At 33.8% G+C, this 22,489-nt stretch overlaps 1 protein-coding gene across 1 annotated transcript in view; it reads left to right on the top strand.

Annotated features, from left to right (window-relative positions):
* The window catches only part of SMCHD1 (structural maintenance of chromosomes flexible hinge domain containing 1), a 139,777-nt gene that overhangs the window by 84,806 nt on the left and 32,482 nt on the right, over positions 1-22,489 (top strand). Inside the window, exons 30-37 of the mRNA XM_024580150.3 lie at positions 594-719; positions 2,342-2,421; positions 2,648-2,805; positions 5,299-5,414; positions 7,026-7,090; positions 18,506-18,593; positions 19,169-19,300; positions 20,152-20,304. Coding sequence (XP_024435918.2) covers positions 594-719; positions 2,342-2,421; positions 2,648-2,805; positions 5,299-5,414; positions 7,026-7,090; positions 18,506-18,593; positions 19,169-19,300; positions 20,152-20,304 — 918 coding nt within the window. The remainder of the gene's footprint in view (positions 1-593; positions 720-2,341; positions 2,422-2,647; positions 2,806-5,298; positions 5,415-7,025; positions 7,091-18,505; positions 18,594-19,168; positions 19,301-20,151; positions 20,305-22,489) is intronic.

Here is a 22,489-nt window from a genome sequence, read left to right as displayed (position 1 = left end):
GATTATCCTTTCTGGTTTGTGAGTTTCAAAAAAGATGACAGATAAACTAGTTTATGACAGGTTTCTTGCTTGACAGTGTTTCCTTTGATATATCCAGTATTAATTGGTCAGCAGGCAAATTCCCAGAATTATGCAGGCCTTACATAAAATAGGGGGAAAGCAAGAAGTGTTTTAAACAAATAAGACAATGTAGTCCTATTTAACTAAGGGCTAAAAAAGTATATTACTGCTTCATGTAGAATGGCAGAGGTCTGAACATTTATAAAGGAGCTAAACTATAAATAGCCAATGCTAAATCCGGGAACCTAATGTAAGCTTCTCTTTCCTTTGAAGTGATTCTGATATATAACTTTTAGGAATATGTTAGAAGCTAGTAATATCAAATGCTGTTTTTCCTTTTTATCAAACTAGTAATCATTTCTTTGAGGATTGTTACTGATAGTATAAATGACTTTTAAAAGTATTGTAATTGATGAAAGAATCCATTTGTGAATAGAACTGAGACTTTATGATCATTTTATAAGTGTACAAATAGTACTCCAATAGTTCGAGACATGTTTTAGTGCTTCTTAAAGCATTTTTATCTGTGTCAGTCTATTCCAGTGATTAATGGAAGAGAATTACAGAATCCTCTCATTGTTCAACTTTGTGATCAGTGGGATAATCCAGCACCTGTACCACAGGTTAAAATAAATGTCATAAAACCTAACAATTTAAAGGTAGGTTTTAAATGTCCTTAAATAATTTTCACTTAAAATAGTGGATTTCATTCTTAATATTAATGTCTTTAGGTATCACATTCTTTTAAATATAGTCTATTAAATATAGTCTTAATATAGTCTATAGTCTTTTAAATATAGTCTTTATTATTACTTAGTTTAAATCAACCTAGAGATTTTTTCATAATTATTTTGAGGAAGTAAAGTTTACATCTTCAAGTAATGTAGTGGGGCAACATTCTTTGATTATGACTGTTTCGTGTTTCCTAATACCAGTATTTGGATTTCAGATTAGGATGAATAGGTAACACTGACAAGGTATGACTGAAGGGCAGATATAATGACCTGCAGTATTGGTTAAGTATAGGTATTATTGAGGAAACTTGCAAGCTGGGGGAAGCAAGAAAAAGCATGTGAGTTACCTACCAGGGCCTGGGCATAGCTGCTAGACCTATCTTGGGTTTCTTTCTAGGGTATGGGGCAAGCTTGAATATGGCCTTGTAATGTTTGGAGGAAAACATAGTGCTGGACATCAAGAGGTCCAAGACATGGAATTGTTTTCATAGTAAAGTAGTCTGGGTTAGAGATCTTAAGCCTGTTAAAAAGATTACGGTATTGCTGTTATACAGCCTGAAATAGATTTGCTTCTCTGGCTTAGCAACAAGGATTTAGGACCCAGGTGAAATGCTTTGAGAAAAATGGGTTGAGAGATAATGGATCAAAGGGTAAATGTGGTAGATACAAATATAGGACTTGATGAATTCACTTACTCCTCATTTTTGCTTCACCAACTATTGGGTTTTTTCCCTTCATATATCATAGCTATCTACTTTTTTGGTTCTATTAAGTAAAAAATAAGTATTAGGGTTTAGGAGTGTGATTTTTCTGCTACTACAGTTTACAAATTCACTTTTGTTCATTTTTATTTTTTCCCCCCATATGAGGACATGCTTATTGATTTTAGAGAGAAGGGAAGGAAGGGAGAGAGAGGAAGAGAAACATCAATCAGTTGCCTCTCCTATGCTCCCTGACCAGAAAATAAACCCACACCCTAGACATGTGCGGTGACCGGAAATCAAACCTGTGACCTTTTGGTTTACAGGACCACGCCCCAACCAATTGAGCCACAGCAGCCAGGGCAAATTCACTATTGTTCTTAATGTTTGTTTCTTGGAGAGTTAAACTGATTCTTTTTCTACCTCAAGTAAGAGTGTGATTGTAGTTTCTAGAGAAGCATTTGAAAAATTCTGAGAGTCTTTTATAACCAATGATTAGGAAATGTGGCTACTGATTCTTAATCACTTGAAAGTGAAAGCATGGTTATCTCTAATGAAGGTACTATTGCAGCAAAGATTTAGGAGCACATTTGAGTAAACAAAGAGAAAGATGAAGTAACTGTGGGCATAGAATTACTATGTTTAGCATTGTGTGTGTGTATATTTATATTCATTTATTTCATGCCATGCTGCAGAACCCCAGTTTTGGAATGTACGGTGTTTGTGAAATTAGAAAAATTGTAGGTGTCAGAAGTGTGTGCAACTATAAGTTTTTAAATAGTAATGGGGAAAAGAATTTGATCTCTAGAATTTTCTAATTACCATTTTATTTTTTTTTGTTTTTAGCTCACTCCTTCAAACCAACAACATAAAACAGATGAAAGGGGCAGGGCTAATTTGGGAGTGTTCAGTGTTTATGCCCCTAGGTAAGAACCAAGAGTTTAATAGTTACTAGTATTATAGAGACTGGTTTTCCTTATAACTTGCTGGAGTTAAGATCTAACTAGCCTTCTATCTAGTGTTAGGCAGGTTATAGAATGAGCAAGAGTAGTTTCCTAAATGAGTTAAACTTTGTATAAATTCACAGAATTTTTAGATTATAACTAATGCAATTTGAACCCTTCTCCAAACCCCCATTTTTTTTCTTGTTAGAGGAGAACATACTATTCAAGTGAAAGCCATCTATAACAAGAGTACCATAGAAGGACCTATAATTAAGTTAATGATTCTTCCAGACCCTGAAAAACCTGTTCGTCTCAATGTTAAATATGACAAAGATGCTTCCTTTTTGGCAGGGGGTACTTTCACTGGTGAGTAATTCACAGTTTTAAAATAAATTTGTAATGATAATTTGCCTTTTACATTAGTGGAATAAATTATTTATTTTAGATGTTTAGCATGATAAAAAATCAAGTATGTAATAGCCTTTAAAATGACAAGGAAAGTAAATTTGACTTAGCTATGTCTTCTCTCACTCTTCTAGCCTGCATTCCTTTAATGGTATAAAATGAACTGAAAGTTCATACATAAACTGATACCTTAAGGTAATTCATTTTGCAAAAGAAATATGAACTGCTAAATGAGGGGACCTGTGGGGGCTCTATCTACTAAATGTATTGCAATGTTATCTTAAAAAAATAGAACCACGATTTATTTAATTTGTATGGAAATACATCACATCCGAATTTATGATGAAAGATATTTCAGAACAACCAACATTTACTAAATACGTGCTGTGTCTAGCCACTATACTGGGCTCTTAGTTGCAGTAATGAATGTAAGAGTGCTCAATGAGTTCAGTTAATAATGTATGAGGTTGGCCAAAAAGTCCGTTACGTTTTTCCCACAAAATAAAAGATGCATTTTTCATTTTCACTAATAACTTTACTGATTTGGATATTTCAAGTATGTCGGCTATCTCCCCCTATTGACTTCTAATGAATAGAGGCCAGGGGTGCTGCCAAACATCTTCCAATGCATAAAACAGCCCCATAACAAAGAATTATTTGGCCAAAATGTCAATGGAACGAAGAAACTTTGCAAACCACTTTTGACACATTCGATCAGTCACAGCACCTTCTCCATGTACTGCACAATTTTTTTTTTGCATTTCAGTTGCATTTTTACCTTTTTTTGAAACAATAAAGCATAATACATTGAAAATGTTGAATATCTTCTTCCATCTTCAATATTAAAATGGCTGCACAGAAATTCACCAATTTTGGTAAGTTTTTTTTAAATGTACACTGATATGACAGCTGTCATAATACAGTCTAACAAAATTGTTTCTAGTGAAGTTAAAGACAACTAAGCACTGCTAGAGCCATTGTTCAGAAAAAACTAAATGAACTTTTTGGCCAACGCAATAGAAGATAATCAAATAAGCAAATAATTTCAGTGTAGTATAGCAGGTGCCAATTCAATAGGAAATATTTGCTTTGTACAGGTAATCTTCTTGAAGACTTCTGTTTTCTTGAAGGAATGAATTCTTATACATAGATATAAGTATTTAAAATAAGCAGACCAAAAAGTTTAGATTCAAAAATTAACAATTTTTAATAATTACAGTGCACACAGGGTCTGGCAGAAGTAACGCTTGCTTGAACGTGGTTGGTAGGGTAATATGGGTGTAATAATCTACAGTTTTAATTTGAACATTTCACCTAAAATGTCATACATATGGTGTGCTTGAGTGTGATATTGTTATATTACAGAATTACATGCTTATGATTTTGTAATAAAAAGGGGGTGTTATTTGTCCTGGACCCTATATATACATAGCTTTTATATTCAAGTGTTTGAAATTTGTTTGGGGAGATAAGACCTATTTCCTGTGATTAAAAAACTATAACAGATGCCAAATGAATGTTGCAGATGATAAACTTAAGGGTAATAATACCCTTAAGTGTAATAATAGTTAACTACTGTACACTATTAAAAATCATAAAAGAAAAGAAACACTGTATTCTTGGAATACATAAAGCATATGTATGAATTTATGACCAGTTGCCCAAAATCTAGGTTGCTGAGTATCTACATGATAGTCTTTTTGGTCTTGCATGATAGAACTTACAGCATGGCAGACTATGAAAATAAGTCAAGGGACTATTAATAACAAAGATATATGTATGATTTCTGGGAGAGATTTAGCACCAGAGTTTAGCAAGTTTTATAGACAAATTGTTAGAGAATGTTGATTAAAGAATAGTGTTATTTTCTTCATCAGAATTTTATTAACATTTAAACAAATTGTATACTTTGACATATAGGCAAAGTTTGTTTTAATAAGTCTCTCAAATACTACTTTTTTACAAATTAAAGGTTTGTGGCAACCTGTGTTAAGCCGATCTCTGGGCACCATTTTTCAAACAGGCTAATTAAAATTATATACATTGTTTTTTTAGATATAGTGTTATTGCATACTTAATAGACTACAGTACAGTACAAAAATAACTTTTATATGCTCAGGAAACCAAAAAATGTGCGGTAACTTGCTTTATTGTGGTGATCTGGAACCAAACCTGCAATATCTCTGATGTATGCCTGTGTAGTAAGCCCTCACTTAACATCATCATTAGGTTCTGCAGCTTTATGAGAAATGATATATAACAAAACCATATTTACTATAGGCTACTTTATATAAACAAGAACAAGAGTTAAGTTCCTGGATGTCTTATCAACATTATAGTGTATAGACAGTGCTGAACTAAACGATATTATTCAAGGAACTGTTTTGCAATTATTTAGCCAAATCCATTAATTGAACTATAAAGAAAATAATTTTTTAATGTTTACCATGACAGATTTTATGATTACTGTTATTTCTGAAGATGATAGTATCATTAAAAATATTAATCCAGCACGTATTTCCATGAAAATGTGGAAGCTCTCTAACAATGGGAACCGACCACCAGCAAATGTAAGTCCTGGAAAGCATTTTCGAAGTTAAAAATAGTTCTTAAATTCAACTTAAAGTTAAATGTGATTTAAATAAAAATACAATGTGTATATACTGAAGAACTAGAAATTAACATACTCCATTACTTGGGATTTAAAAATATATCAGTATGTTTCAAAATTGTGTTGATGCTATTGAAAAGAGCAGCCTACATTGTAATATTTCTAAAATTTTAAGATACTTTTTACTATAAAATCATCTTGTCTAAAGGACAGGGGCACAAAGCAAAAAGCATTAAATATAACTAAGAGATAATATACAAAATGAGATAGTAGATGTGACTAAGAATTGCATGTTAGAGACGGGGAATAGAGTGGTGAGAACAATTTGAGGGTCTAAAGCAGCATAGTCCAATAGAAATATAAATCACACATATTTAAACTTTCCTAGTAGCCAAATTAAAGTGGAGAAAGAGCTGGTCCATTTGGCTGAGTTGCTTGGAGTGTCATCCCATAGACCAAAACGTCATGGGTTCATTTCCCGGTCAGGGCACATACCCAGTTTGCAGGTTCAATCCCTAGTTGAGGCATGTATTTCAAGAAGGCTACCAATTGATGTTTCTCTTTCATATCTATGTTTCTCTCTCTGTCTCTCTGTCTTTCTCTCCCCCTCTTTCTTCCTCTTTCCCCTCTCCTCCACCCTCCCTCCTTTCTTTCTAAAAACAATGAAAAATTGTCCCTGGGTGAGGATAAATAAAATAAAATACAAAAATAAAGTGTAAAAAGAAATAATAAAATTAATTTTAATGTAGCTTTAACCTATCAGAAATTTCCATTTCAAGATGAACTAAATATTTTCTTTTCTTTTATTATTATTTTTATACTTACCCAAAGATATGCTTATTGATTTTAGAGGGGGAAACGTGAGAAACATTGATGTAGGAGAGAAAAATCTATCGGTTGCCTCTCGTATGTACCCTGATGGAGAATTGAACCCACGACCTTTCGGTTTATGGGACAATGTCCCAACCAACTAAGCCATACCAGCAAGGGCTGAACTGAATATTTTAAAACTTATTTTGAGATTTTACTTTTTTTTTTTAATCTTACCAAGTCTTGAAATTTGGTATGTATTTTATGTTTATACCACATCTCAATATGGGCCAGCATATTTCAAGTGCTCAGTAGCCAGATGTAGCTATTGACTACCATACTGGACAGTGCAAATTTAAAATGAATCTGAAATTGGAAACTAAACCTTAAACTGTATCAGAAGGTTTTAATTTAACAGTGCCTTTAAGGATTTATGGTTCATTTTAATTATCTCTTTAGGAAACTAACTTTCTTAATTTATGCCATCAGTCAACTATTACCTTAAATTGTATCACCACCATAAAGATCTATTATGTACCCTTTAATAATGGTATGTGTGTCCACTGTGACTAATCTCATTATTGTATCTTGCATACATTGTAAAGATTTATACATATAGGTATGTGCCTGTGTATTTGTAAATCCAGATGTGATTTGCATTCATATTGGGTAAAGGTGATATAACTTCTCATCCTAAATATACTATGTTAAATGTTTGTGATTTCTCTTTCCCCCACTTCTCTCATACTTCCCTTTCTAGGCAGAAACATTTAGTTGTAATAAAATAAAAGATAATGACAAGGAAGATGGCTGCTTCTACTTCAGGTATTTCTCAAGCCATTTCATATTGTATGCATACTTTGTTACAAAGTGAATCAGCCTTAATGATGTTTGCCTGCTCAGCTAGAGAAAAGTAACTTATGATTAAGTAGAAGATAGTAGTATCTCTTAGTATGTTTCCGGGGAGTTTTTTGAGAATCCGTGTGTTTTACCCGTTTGTAAACTTTGTGAAATGGTTTGGGGAAAGGTTGTTGTGATATGTGTGTGTGTATATATATACAGGCTTTCAAAATTATCAAAACCAATTAATCAGAGTACTTTCTAACATCTTTTAAATCATATAGGAAACAAAAAGTACAATTGCAAACCATTGTTAAAATAATACTAGCATTTACAATTGCTTGTGTATTTACCTTTTTTGAGATCTTTATTTCCCCATGTTGGCTTTTGCTACTGTCTCTGTATTTTTATGTGACCTTGCAGGACTCCCTTGAGCACTTCTTTCCCAGAGCTAGTGGTAATGCACTCCCTTAGCTTTTGTATATCTATGAATGTTTTAATTTCCCCCTCACTTTTGAAGGACAGTTTTGTTGGGTATAGGATTCTTGGTTGACAGGGTTTTTTTTAAAGCACTTTGAATACATTGGCCCCACTGCTTCTGGCCTCCAAATTTCCTGATGAGAAATCTAATCATCTTATTGAGGATCTCTTGTATGTAATGATTTTTCTACTCTCTTGCTACCCTTTGTATTCTGTCCTTTAAAAGTTCAATAACGTGTCTTGGTGTGTATCTTTTTGAGGTCATCTTATTTGGAATTCTTTGAGCATTTTGGATATTTATATTTATATTTATGTCTTTCATCAAAATAAGAAATTTTTGGCCAAATACTCTGTCTGCCCTTTTCTCTCTCTCTTCTCCTGGAACTCCCACAATGTATATATTGGTCTACTTTCTGATGTCCCAAAAGGTCACTTAGGCTCTGTTCACTTTTTTTCTGATTTTTCCTCTTCCTCAAACTTGAGAATATCCATTGTCTTCAAGTTTGCTAACCCTTTCTTTTACCAGTTTAAATCTACATTTGCATACCTGTAGTGAAATTTTCAGCTGCAGAATTTGTCTTTGGTTTCTTTTCAGATTTTCTATCTCTATTGATATTTTCATGCATCTTTTTATTTTTATTTTTCATTGTTTTTACTTTCTCCACACCTTCCTTTAGTTGTTTGAGCATCTGTGAGCCGGTCATTTTATGAGTCCTTGTCTAGCATATTTGCCATCTGGTGTTTTTCAGGAACAGTTTCTGGTTACTTTTTTTTTCCTTTAAATGACCCATACTTTTCTGTTTGTTTGCATTGTGATTTTTGTTGTTGTTGTTGTTAAAATCTAGACATCTGAATCTAATACTGTGGTAGCTCTGCAATGGAGATTCTCTGCCGTAACTAGGGTTTGATGGATTTTGTTACTGTTTTCAATTTTTTATTGTTGTGGGCTATTTCTTGCCAAAGTCATCCTTAAATACATACTTAAGGTCTTCTGAGCCTTTTCCTGAACATGTGTGGTCATTTTCTAATATTCCCATATATGCAGTTGTTTTTTAATGTCTGGCTCCCCAAAAATGGGAAACAAAAAATAAATGGGGGAAGGGGTTAAGGAATGGGTACTGGCCCTTTAAATCTCCCTGGAAGTCACTTCAGGTAGAGGACATGGGGCTTACAACAATGGGGTTTTCTGTAGGAACAGTAGCTTCATACATTTTTGTTTTGCACCTCTGTGATCACAGGCAGCAATCAGTGGACGTACACCTGACAAGTGAAGGATAGGGTTCTTTCCTGGAACATATGCACAGCTGCCTATCCTGGGGGTAGAGGGATGAATAGTTGCTATTGTGTAAGAGTTGAAATTGACCAAAATATTAACCTCAGTTTACCATGCAGGTCTTCCAGTTTGCTGGAATTTGCCAGCCTTCAATAGCCTCCAGAGTTCCAAAATAATTATATCAGACACATTCTGCCAGTACAGTTGTTTAGATTCCTGTTACTTTCTACTCTCGCCATCTTCCCAGGATTTCCTCCAAGGTTTCTTCTATTTTTAAAATTCTTTAAATCATCATCAGTAGGATCAAAATGCTTATTTATATTAGTTCAGTGCTTTTTTAGACTAACTATATTGAAGGACCAGTTTCTGTTTTTTAAAACCTTTATAATCTGTTGTAGATCAATGATTTTTGTTTTCATTTTTTTAAAAAAGAAAGTGAAAAAGGTCCTCTGAGCCCTGGCTGAGGGACTCAGGTGGTTGGAGCATTGTCCCATACACCAGCAGTCCCCAGCCTTTTTGTCACCATGGACCAGTTTTATGGAAGATGGGGGTCAGGGGTTGGTTTGGGGAACAGGACGCGGAGGCGGAGCTCAGGTAAGTCTTACTCTAACCCCACTGTGGATGGCGGGAGAGACGAGAGGTAGAGCTCAAGCTAGCTTTGCTTGCAGCCCAGTTCCTAACAGGCTGCTGACTGGTAGTGGTCTGCAGCCCAGGGGTTGGGAACCCCTGCTGTACACCATACGGTTGCGGGTTCAATCCCCAGTCAGGAAAATATACCTAGGGTGTGGGTTTGATCCCCAGTCAGCGTGTGTACGGGAGGCAACCTATTATTGATGTCCCTCTCTCACCCTCTCACTCTCTCTCTCTCTCAAGTTGAATATATATCCTTGGGTGAGGATAAAAAAAAAAAAGATCCTCTGAATATGTACTTGTTCTCTCAAAGTTATCTCAGATAGTTATATATGTTTCTGAATACTCTTTTATTATCTTGTGACTGACAAGTAACAAAATACTTGGTGCCAGCAACTATCCTTCATCTGTACTTTGAACCATTGCCTTAGTTCTTTTAGATATTCTCATGGTATTGCATGGGACTGATTTAGACACCCTAGGAAGGACACACTCCCTTCTCTTCAGTATACTAAATTGTCTTTCAGTGTATGAATCTGTTTAATGCGGTAGTGGTAATTGAATCTTATTTTATCATTCTAGGGCATCAGTTTAAGGAACATTTTAGTAAATCTTTTGAAAATAATCACTTTTTAAAACTACATAGAGCTTGTGGTTACACAACAATGTATATGTGCTAAATGCCAATGGAGTGTACAGGCTAAAATTTTACGTTACGTGAATTTCACCTCAATAAAAGTAAATCACATGTACTGTCAGTTATACATATTATTTTTATATGTATGTATAAAGTATATTTCCAAATATTAGGTATATTTGGATGAATGAAAATACTTGAGTTCCTAGTATGTGTTAGGCACTATATTTGGTGTTCTACATATATCGCTTTTCTACATATATTACTTTTTTAACCTTTTAAAAAACAGAAATAGAAAGTTTATAATGTTAAAAAAAGATTCAGCTTTATGATTTCTCCCAAAGTGAATGTCTGTGCTGCCACTACTGAAATCAGGAAGTAGGGGATTGCCAGTACCATTGAAGCCCCACCTGTGCCCCTCCCAGTTATTTTTTGCATACACACACTTGTGTAGACACACACAAAATAACCCCTCTCCTGACTTGGTTTTCTTCAGTTCTATTATCCAAGCATACATCCCTAAATTCTCTAGTTTAGTTGTACTCATGCTTTAACTTTAAACATACTGTATTCTTTTGTGTAAAGCTTCTTTCTTTCACTCAACATTGTAAGGTTAATCTATTATGTGACTTGTAGCTCTAAATTTGTTCATTCATTGCTGTGTAGTAGCTGGGTCAAACATTATGTATCTGTTTATCTTTTTGAGCTGCTGCCAAACAGTTATCCGTAGTGTTTATGTTAATTTATACTTTTGCCAGCAGTGTATGACAGTTGCCATTGCTCCATATTTTCCCCAACATTTGGATTTATCAGTATTTTCAGTTTTAATCTTCTGGTGGCTTTGTACTGGCATTACATTTAGTTTTAATTTGTATTTCTTTTTTTATCATCTATTTATTGGCCATTTTGATAACCTTTTGTGAAGTGCCTGTTTGTGGCTTACCAATTTTTCTGTTGGGTTTTTTCATATTAATTTGTAGCAGTTCTTTATATATTATGAGTATAAGCCTTTTGTTAGATATGTTTGCCCCTTCCATGGCTTGCTTTTGCATTTTCTTCATGATATCTTGAGCAGATGTTCTTAATTTTTATTGATACATAATCAAGTTTGTTGATCCTCTCCTTTATATGTAGCACTCGTTGCGGTCTTAAGAATTATTTCTCTACATTTAGGTCATGAAGGAATTCTACTTTATAATTGTTTGGGGGGTTCCCGGGTCCATCTCATGAATTTGATGATGGAGGACTCACAGGACTTGGCATATATATGTTCATACTCATGACTATGATTTATTAAAACAAAAGGATAAAAGCAAAAATCAGAAAAGGGCATAGGTGCAAGGAGCAATGTCCAAGGGAAAACACTTCAGTTTCCAAGGGTTCTGTCCCATGGAGTCACAGGACATGATTAATTCCTCAGCAACAAGTTACTGTATCTTTCGGACTGTAAGACGCACTCCTCCCACCCCCAAATTTGGGAGGAAAATGGGTGTGCATCTTAGAGTTCTAATGTAACTTACCTGGCTTGCTGAGGAGGGTGGCAGTGGTGGAGCGGGTTTTTTTTCCCTATTTTCCTCCTCTAAAACCTAGGTACGTCTTATGGATCCATGCATCTTATAGTCCGAAAAATATGGTGATGATAACACATAGGAAATGTTATCAACCAGGTAATCTCATTAGAGACTCAGTACCCAGGGTTTTTATAGGGGAGCCTGGTCACATAGGCAGCCTCTGCCTAGTATGTACCAGAATTCCAGATTCCCAGAAGGAAAGCAAAGGTTTAGCATAAACTGTATCATTTGGAGAAACAGTTTAGGCATTGTTAGTCACTCTTACAAGGTAATAGTGGGAACCTTTCTCAAATCTAGTTTATAAATGCCAGCCAAGGGTCAGCCTTGCCAGCAGACCTTTAGATCTACTATGTTAACTTTTTATTACATTGTGTATTTATTATGTGTGTGTGTACACGAGGTCTGTCTAGAAAAAGCTATTCTTAATATAAGAGAATGGTTTGTGTGACACCAGTGTAACCTGGCAGCCAGGTAGAGTGGTCTGGAATGCCCATGCATGAACAATGACTTCACTGTACTAGTCAGGGGGTGGTAGACACCGTTGAGTGAGTATGTGTACTGTGTGGCCATTCCATTCAAAATGACTGAGTGAGTAGAACAATGAATGTGTTAAATTTTGTGATAAGCTCGATCATTCCTCCGTGGAAACTGTTAGATGATTAAGAAGGCTTTCAGGGATAATGCAATGAGGGCAAATAAAAGTGTAGCACAAATACTTTAAAGATAGTTGAGAATCTGTTGAAAGTGATTCATGTTCTGGAAGACCTGCAACAAGCAGAACACCTGAGAATGCTGAATGTGTACAGGCTGCAGTCAACAAAGATTAACGACTAACAGTTGTAGAACTAGGAGCTAATCGGAAGGTTCCAAAAACTACTGTGTCCGAGATTTTGATGCAGGATCTGGGCGTGAAACGTCAAAATTGCAAAATTTGTTCCACAACTTCTGCTATCAGAGCAGAAGGAACATCATGCTGCAATTACTAAACAGTGAACTAGATTTCCTCAAGATAGTCATAACCAGAGATGAATGGTGGGTCTACAGCTATGATCCAGAAACAGAGGCCCAGTCATCCCAATGGAAGTCACCTGGTTCTCCATGTCCAAAGAAGGCACAGAAAAGTCACAGCAAGATCAAGACTATGTTAACTGAGTTTTTTAATTGGGAAGGTGTTGTCCACCACTAGTACAGCCCTCCAGGCCAATTAATAAGGAGTACTCCCTCAATGTTCTTCGTTGGTTGAGAGATGCAGTATGATGAAAACAGCCACAGCTATGGGCAGCTGGTGATTGGTAGATTCATCATGGCAGTGCACCAGCTCATGCCTCGTGTCTCCTGCAGAGTTTTTTGGCAAAATATCAAATCACCCAGGTGACTCAGCCCCCCTAATCTCAGATTTGGGACCCTGTGACTTCTGGCTTTTCCGAAAATTAAAATCACCTTTGAAAGAGAAGAGATTTCAAACTGTTGATGAGATTCAGGAAAATACAATGGGAAAGCTGATGGTGATTCCAAAAAAGGATTTTGCAGAGTGTTTTGAAAAGTGGGAGAGACGCCGGGAGAACTGTGTGAGGTCCCAAAGTGCCTACTTTGAAGGGGACTGAGGTGTCATTGTCCTATATGTACAATGTTTCTTGTACCTTGTATTTTCATTAAATGCCTCTATTTTTCATATTACATGGCTAGATATTTTCTGGGCAGACCTCATATGTGTATTTGTCCCTACATTATTGAAAAGATCATTTTTCCACAATGCTATCTTTATTATAAATCATGTACCCATGTATAAGTGTGTCTCTGGACTCCCTATTTGGATTACTTGGTCTAGGTGATATATTTTGCTCTACCATATTTTTTGATAAGTCTGGTGTCCTGTGGAATGAGTCCTCTAACCTTGTTGTTCTTCGGGAGTATCTTGGTCCTTTATTTTCCCATACTAATTTTAGAATTAGCATATCAGTTTCAAGTAACAAAAACAATTTAAATAATAAAACCTGTTTGAATTTTGTTTAGAAATTTGGAGACATATTGCAATACATAAATATGGCATATCCCTGTGTTTAAATTTATCTTACAACATCTAGTGATTTTTTTTTAATCGAAGTCTCATATGTCTTTTCTTTTAGATTAATTTCTAGATAGCTGATTTTTTCAGTTTTATTTAGATATAATGACGTATAACAGTGTTTGGTTTAAGGTGTACAAAGAATGGTTTATGTATGTATATATTGCAAAATAATTACCACAATAAGTTTAGTTAACATTCGTCCCCTCACAGAGCTATAAATTTTTTTTATTCTGAGAATTTCTAAGATCTACTGGCTCAGCAACTTTCCAAGACAGTACAGTGTTATTAACTATGGTCACCAAGTTATATATATTGTATCCCCATAACTTAGTTATCTTATAACTGGGATTTGGACCTTTTGACAACCATCAGTCATTTTGCCCACGTCCCACCACTCACCTCTGGCAACCACCAATCAGTTTTCTGTATCTTTGAGTTTGGTGTTTTTAGATTTGACATATAAAAGTGAAGTAATAGTATTTGTCTCTCTGTCTGACTTATTCCACTTAGCATAATGCCTAGAGATGATATTTTTGATGGCTGTTGTAAATGGTGTCCTTTAAAATTTTTAAATTTGTTAGTTATAGAAATCCAGTTGATTTGTATATATTCACTTTGTAGGTAGCATGTTTGTTAACCTTCTTTATTTCCAATTTTATTTGTAGATTCTTTGGGATTTTATGTATAAAAGACTCATGGACAAGGACAACAAGGGGACAATTGAATGTGGGAGGGGTAGTGGGCAGGGGAGAGCAATAGGGGGAAAATGAGGACAACTATAATTGAACAACAATAAAATAATATTGGCACACTTATGTCTATAAGTAATGATAGGCTTACTACTTTCCAGTCTTTTATGCATTTTATTTTTCTTGGCGTCCTGCACTGGCTTGAATTTGCAGAGAAATGTTAAATAGATGTGGTGAGTGTGATCATCTTAATCTCATTCCCAGTCCAAAGGGAGTGTTTCAGCATTTCACCCATAAGTTTGATGTTTGCTTTAGAGTTTTTCTTTTGCTAGGCATCTTTATCAGACTGATCATTTCTAATTATTACTAAAAGAATTTTTATTTATTATGAATTGCCATTAAATCGCATTATATATTGAGGTAATAATATGTGATATTTTTCCTTTCTTTTTTAATGTGGTGAATTACAGTACATTAGTTTTCTGAATGTTTGTTCAGCCAACCTTACATTACTGGAATAAACCTGATTTTATCATAATGTATTACATCTTAGGTATTGGTAGATTTCTTTTGCTAATATTTTGTGATTTTTTTTTCATCTATATTAATGAGTAAAAGTTGCCTGCATTAAATTTCTTACATATTCTTTTCAGGTTTGATGTCTAAGTCATCATGTATACCTCACACAATTAACTGGAAGAAGTGGTCCCTAAGTCTTGTTTATTCTGTGGGAGATCTTATGTAATAATGTCATTATTACTTCCTTAAATGTTTGGTAGATTTCATCAGTGAAACCCTGAGCCTGGACTTTGGGGGAGGAAGGTTGTAATTAAGATTCAGTTTCTTTGAATTCAGCAGTTACAGGCCTATTTGTATTTCCTGTGTTGTCTTTCTTCAGTTTTGATAACTTGTAATTTTCTAAGAATTTGTCAACTTTATCTAATTTTTCAAAATTACTATTCACAGTTTTTATTGTATTATCCTTTTGTTGCTGATTAATAGTACCAAGATATTTCAATTTTGTAAGTCTTTTCAAAGAGCGAACTTTAGCTTTTTAGAAATTTTCATTGTGATTTCATCTTCTACCCAGGTTCATTCAGATATATAGTATTTAATTTCTAAATGTGACGTTTTCTTATTCTTTTTTTGTTATTGATTTATAGATTAATTCCACTGTGGTCATAGTGCCTACCCCATATAATTTCAATCTTTTGAAATTAATTGAGTTGTTTTTGAACTGTGTGCAATTTTTATAAATACTCCATCTGTACTATAAAGTAATGTATACTGCTTTTGAAGCAAAGCGTTTTTTATGTTTAGTAGTTCAAAATTTGCTAATCATTTTAAGTTTTTCTGTATGCTTTTTTAAGCAGTGAGTATGAGTGTGGATTTGTCTGTTTTCCCTCTTAGTTCTGCCATTGTTTATATATTTGAGGGTATCTTATTTACGTACAGACTTATATTATTATATTTTCCTGGCATATTGAAGCAGATATCATTACAAAGTATTAATCTTTTACTCTAGTAATTTTTTTATCTTAAAGTGTACTTTAATAACAGTATATCAAAGTATATCTTAGTGTTTGCATAAAATGGCTTTTTTTCATTACTTTTGTACGGTACTTTATAATTTAAGTGGTTCTAAATGGCACACTTGTTTTTTGAAATAATCTGTCTTTTAAATTTAGATCTTAAATATAATTACCAGAACATACGCTTTTGTACCTGTCTTACTGTTTTTTCTTTGATCCTACTTTCTTCCTTTTTCTGTTTAATTTATTAAGTGTGTTGAATTGTTTTCTACTCCTTATCAAGTGGGTAGTTATACAATTGTATGATTCTCTTAAGTAACTTTTTTGAGATTACAACATCCATCATTGACATACCAGTGGGTAATGACTATTTGCATTTTATACCTTCTTGGGACAGTGCATGAATCTTAGAACATGTAAGCTCCATTTTCCCTCTCCCACCTTACATGCTTCTGTTGTTATGTATGTTAAACCTATCTATCAAGGCATTATTGTTTGATATAGCCAGTGGTCATTTAGATTTACTAACTTATCCTTTCTGTTAATCTTCAGCTTGGCTTCCATCCGGGATCATTTTTTATCTGAGGAACTTCTTTTAGAATTTCCTCTAGTGCACATGTGCTAGTGATGAATTATCTCATCTTTTTTCCTGAAAATATATTTTTTCACTGTCATTCTTGAAGGATATTTTTCTTGGATATGATTTTCTAGGTTGGCAGTTTTTTTTCTTGAAATACTTTCAAACCATCATTCACTACCCTGTCATTTCTGTTGATAAATTAGCTATCAGTCTTGTTAATATGTTGAAAAGTAATCATTTCCCCTTTTTGGTTGGTTTGATTTTTGTTTTCTAGCAGTTTTGCAACATCATACATGTATTTCAATATCTTTTTATTTATCCTGCTTGGTTTTTATAGGCTTTCATTTCGTGGTCTTTGTTCAGTTTTTTAAAAATTGTATGCCATTATTTCACCAAATATGCATCTACCTCTTTCCTTTTCTCTCCCTTTTCTAGCAACTATTAATTACATGCATAGTAGTCCTCCCAGTAATCTCACTCTTCGCCATTCTTTTGTTTCTCTTCATTCTAGATATTTTATTCCAAACTACCTTCAATTAACTAATCTCTATTCAGTGGTATCTGATTTGCTGTTAAATCTTTCAATCATCATTTTCTGTTTGGTATTTTTAGTTAACTTTTTTCTTAAGGTACAGTGCTGTGTTGGTATTCTCAGTCTTACGGGGTTTTTTTTATCCTAAATAGTAACCAAAGTTTGTTTAGAGTTTTTTTGGATTTATATTTGTTTTTGTTGGTTTTCATTCTAGTTTCCTGGCCTCCTCATGTACCTGGTTGTTTCTTTTGTGTGTGTGTGGGTTGGTTTTTTTTATCCTTTTATTTATGAATATTTATAGAAATAATTTGAAATCTCAGCTGTTGCCTTTCTCCAGTAGGGTTTACATTTGCTTCTTTCTGTTCATTGGGCCACTAGCAGTCTGTTATTATTCAGTCCAGTTTCAGAGATTGAGATAATTCAAAACTGAGTTCTTATCCATTAGGAGTCTGGTTGCTTTAGGTTTACCTCGGTATCTTAGGATATGTCCCCAAGAATAAAGCATCCTTAAATGTAAAACTCACTTTCCAGGATTTCCATGATATTTTTTCATCCTGCTGAGTTATTTTTCACTTTTTGCTTGTTATCTCTCAAACATCTTTAAGCAAATATCTTGAAATATGGCTGTCTTCATCAGGAAGCGTAGGTATGCTATTGGAAGCAGTATTCTGTTTTATTCTCTTGGAAAAAACATGGTTTAGAGAAAGGTTAAGCAATTTTCTCCAAAGTTACATATATGTTACACTTCTGGGATTTTAATTCACATTTGTATTCATTCAAAGCCTTTGTTCTTTTTGCTACATTATGCCAGTATTTTTAGACTGTAAATGACATGTAAAAGCCACCATAGAAATCATCAGCCGGATTGCACATGCCAGGCAAAGTATAACCATAAAATGTCATTCATATTTTCATTATGATTAATTTTGATCAAAACAAGCTAGTAAGTGTACCTCTTATTAGGCACTAAATTCTTGACTGATAATTAAACCACAGTAAATGCCTTGTAAAGTTAACTATTTGGAATATAGAAACAACATAAAAAGATCAGCATATCCTAAATTTCAAAATATAAAACGATGAGTTGGAAATTTGTTACGTAAAATTGAAGCAAAATTGACTTCACATATAATTCAGCATTTTTTGTGAACATTACATTCCTATTCTTTCAACTTTGCCACACCCAGTGCCTGGTTTCTTGATATTTTGTGGAATGTCCAGGGAAGAGGAACCTGAGATTAACTCTAATACTGTAAGAAATATTTGCTAAATGAAGGCTAATGTAATAGTAGTAATTCTCTTTTTGTATTTTCTTTTTGGGGAAGGGACAGAAATTTTTGATGTTGTGAATTCCTTCCCCAGTTATTTAAAAGTTGTGAATAATTTTATCTCTTTCTTTCTAATTTAGGGATAAAGCAATTCCTAATAAAGTGGGAATATATTGTATCCAGTTTTGTTTTATGATGGATAAAGCAAATATTCTTAACAGTGAACAGGTTTGCTTATCTCTTTATATACCACAGTTAGCTTTACATTTTCTTGCTTAATTTAGGAGTGAAATCTTTTAAAGTGAATTAATTATTGGTTGCAGGTGAATTAATTACTGAATGCAAAGTATAAATAATGCAATTTTCAGGACCATTAGAATAGAATATATTTTAATTATGTTAATATGATCTGATGCAGAAGTTACTTTTTCCATCTCTCTTTTATATCAAAGATTCGGTTAGTAAGCATTTTAGTGTATATCATAGTAAGATAAGTCCTACAACCATACATGAAAATTTTTCAATTAATATTTCATATACTAGAATTCTAGGTAATGAAGCTTGAGGTAGTTTTAACATATATAATCTCCATTTAATAAATGGCGGTGTACTAAATATTTTTTAATTACCTGTCTGATACACCTTTTTTCTTGAGTTTTAAATAGTTTATTTAAGAGATTAATGGAAATAAATTTTTAAAAGTAACATTTCATTTAGTATATGCTATCATTTCTTCTCTTAACTCTTGAATTCTAAACTGTCAATATGTATTGTTAATCAGAATGCTTCTTTTGTTTTGAAAGATTATAGTTGACATTCAACCTAATCAACCTGTGAAGTTAGTACCTAAAATTCAGCCAGCTACGCCAGCTGTTTCAAATGATCACTCAGTTGCCAATAGGACCCTGGTTAGAGATTTACATCTTATTATCACGGTAATGTTCATTTACTTCCAGAATTGCAAAAGGCAGCAAAAATTGTTTTTAATTTTAGGGTGCAAAATAGTTATATGGGAAAATTTGTGCAGATGAATGAAATGTAAACATCTCTGAATACAAATAGAGAATGCCTAACATAAAATATATTCAGCTATACTAAGTAGAACTGATTCAAAAATGCAAAAATCTGCCTTCCTCTCCTAACATATCCTCTTTAAATCTCCTATTTCATGTATTTATTAAACATGTATCAAGTAAATTGATTCTTCCATGTACATTTTCACTGAGGGGACAGAAGTAGGTAATTAAATCATTCCTTTTAAGAGATCTGTTCTGATAACCAAGCATAATGAGCTCCTCCTTACTGAGAACTTCTGATTACCTGCAGAGTAAGCAGCAATAAAATTGCTGTGAATATTAACAAAAACAGGTAAAATACAGTAGTAGGACATCACCTTTATGGAAAAATCTGCTAGTGGGATACTTAATTCCTTTCAGTTTATTTTCCTGTCGTAGACAAGTGAGTCATTCTTAACTTCTCTTCCCCAGATCAAGAGATGTAAAAGTACATAAAAAGGTGAAAATTTTAAATCAGAGTCCTTTTAATATACAAAGTTAGGAGCCATTGTATTAGCTAGAAGCTGCTGGTTCTTTCAGGGTTTCTGGGATAATTTTCTGCCCACAGGACACTTAATCTGAGAATTGAATTCTGTGTTTGGAATAAGGACCAGGATCATTTAATATTTGGGGCTCTATAAATATGTCATATTTCTGGTTTGTACATATCCTTCTCTGGGTTTAATCTTACCAGTTCTTCTAATTAGTTATTTTCCGTTGTTTGCTTTAAGGATGACTTCAACAACCAGACTGGAATTGATTTGGTCGGCACTGTAATAGCTACCATCAAAGGTTCTAATGAGGAAGACATTGATACACCACTCTTTACGGGGAAAGTTAGAACGCTTGAGTTTCCCTTTGTGAAAGGTTCAGCTGAAATCACGGTAATTTTTATGTCTTTTGGTAGATAAGATTTCTGTATATATTTGTGTTTCTTTGAAAAGCTACCATTGTGTGGATAGAAACAGAATAAAACATAGCCTGTAAAATGTGTACATATCATAGAAAAATTTAGTAAGTTTATCTTTGTTACTTTCTTCCAAAATGGAAATAGTTTTACTTATGAAAAATACACAATGCAAAAACTCAAAAATAATCACTATATTATCACTTTTTAGGGATAATGATGATTAGCAATTTAGTGTATAACTTCCAGACTTTTCTGTATAAACACTAACACTGCATGGATACCCTGTGTGTATATGATTTATATATATGGTTCATTAATATAATAGAACATTGCTTTTATAAAAATCTTTTCCTATTTAACACACCTTTGATATATTTCTTCATCAGTAAATACAAACCTAAATCATTGTATTGGTGATTATAATTTATTTGATCGATCCTAAGTGAAAATTTTTTTCCCAAAGCTTATTTTATCAACAGTGCTTCCATCAGCTTTCTTTTATGTTTATCCTTTTGCATATATCTTATTATTTCCTTAAGAAGTTGCTAGAAGTAAATTGGAGGTAGAGCCTTTTGGTAGTTACTGCCAATTGCTCTTCAGTTTATATGCCCACCAAAAGTGTGTGTACACCCTTATAATATCACCTGCCCTGAATATGAAGTTTTTAAAATTCTAACCGACTTCCTATATTTAAAAAATATATTTTTTCTTTGTTATTTACTAGTAGGGTTGAATATTTTTCATGTTTATGATCTTTGTAGGATTGTCCCTTGACTCTTTTCTTATATAATGTTCATCATTTTCTTCTTAATTTTTTATTAAAGATATTCATGCTCTTTTATATATAAATATTTTTCTTTAGTTTGTCTTTTATTGGGACTTTGTTTATATTGGGGCAAGAGGAAAGATTATATTCACAGTGCTAGCTCCAGTATTCTTATGCATTTAATTTTTGATTTGTCTGAATTTTATTTTTTATTATTTTCAAATTCATTAACTGAATTTCTTGGTGTATTTTAATAATTCTTGTACCAATAAATTTGAAGAGGCACCTTGTGTACTTTTTGGTCAGGTTTATATCTAATCCAGTTTTTAACACCACTTTTTAAAAAATTATAGTTGATGTATGATATGTTAGTTTCAGGTACACAATATATCCCATTGTTTTAAACATTAGGCTTACAGTCAGGGAGCCTGCAGCTTGCACTTGGCCCACAGTAGGCATATCAGTTGATTGACAATGACAGACCATTATAGCATTTTCAGTTTAATTAGTGTCTAACTTTTAAAGTTCAGGAATTTTTATATAAAGATATGCATTTCTGATATATATGGAGAATTTTACTTTATTTATTTTTTAAGATTTTATTTATTTATTTTTAGAGAGAGGGGAAGGGAAGGAGACAGAAAGGGAGAGAAATACCAGTGTGTGGTTGCCTCTCATGTGCCCCCTACTGGGGACCTGGCCCAAAACCCAGGCATGTGCCCTGACTGGGAATCGAACTGGTGACCCTTAGGTTCGCAGGCCAGTGCACAGTCCACTGAGCCACACCAGCCAGGGCTATGTGGAAGAATTTTAAAGACCTGGCAATACTGAGACAAGATTCTCTTATGACAGCAGGACTTTCCCAGTCAGCTGTATCTATGTCACCTTTCATTTCTTGGCATTAGGAGTAAGTGTCAGCTGATACTTTTATTTACACTTGTTTTTTTGTTTTTATTATAATGGAGAGTAAAGTGAAATTTTCTTATACTCTTAACAAAAATTGGGTAATGATAGCCACATTACCTTTGTTGGAAAACAAAAAAAGGGGTGAGACCTATTGAACCTCAAAGTAGGTTTGTTTTAGAGAAATACTCCTAGCCCACTTTACCTCATTCCTATTTACATATGTCCTGTTTCCCTGGCCACCCTGTTTTTCAAATTTCTAACCCCACTGAACACCTTTCTGATGTTGCAATGGTGACTTAAGCAGTTCCCCTACAGCTGGATACAGAATCTAAGCTTCATGTCATACATAAGAATTTCCACTAGAGGTTCCTAATATCACACTGTACAAGCAGGAAACTCAAATGCTGCTTGGCTCCTGACCCATTTGTTGATTTAGTAGGTCTGGGGCAGGGCTCTGGAATCTGATTTATAATAAGCAAGTGATTCT

Source organism: Desmodus rotundus, chromosome 10 (genome assembly GCF_022682495.2).
Source record: "Desmodus rotundus isolate HL8 chromosome 10, HLdesRot8A.1, whole genome shotgun sequence".
NCBI lineage: Eukaryota > Metazoa > Chordata > Mammalia > Chiroptera > Phyllostomidae > Desmodus > Desmodus rotundus.
This window is presented reverse-complemented; position numbering and strand designations above follow the sequence as displayed.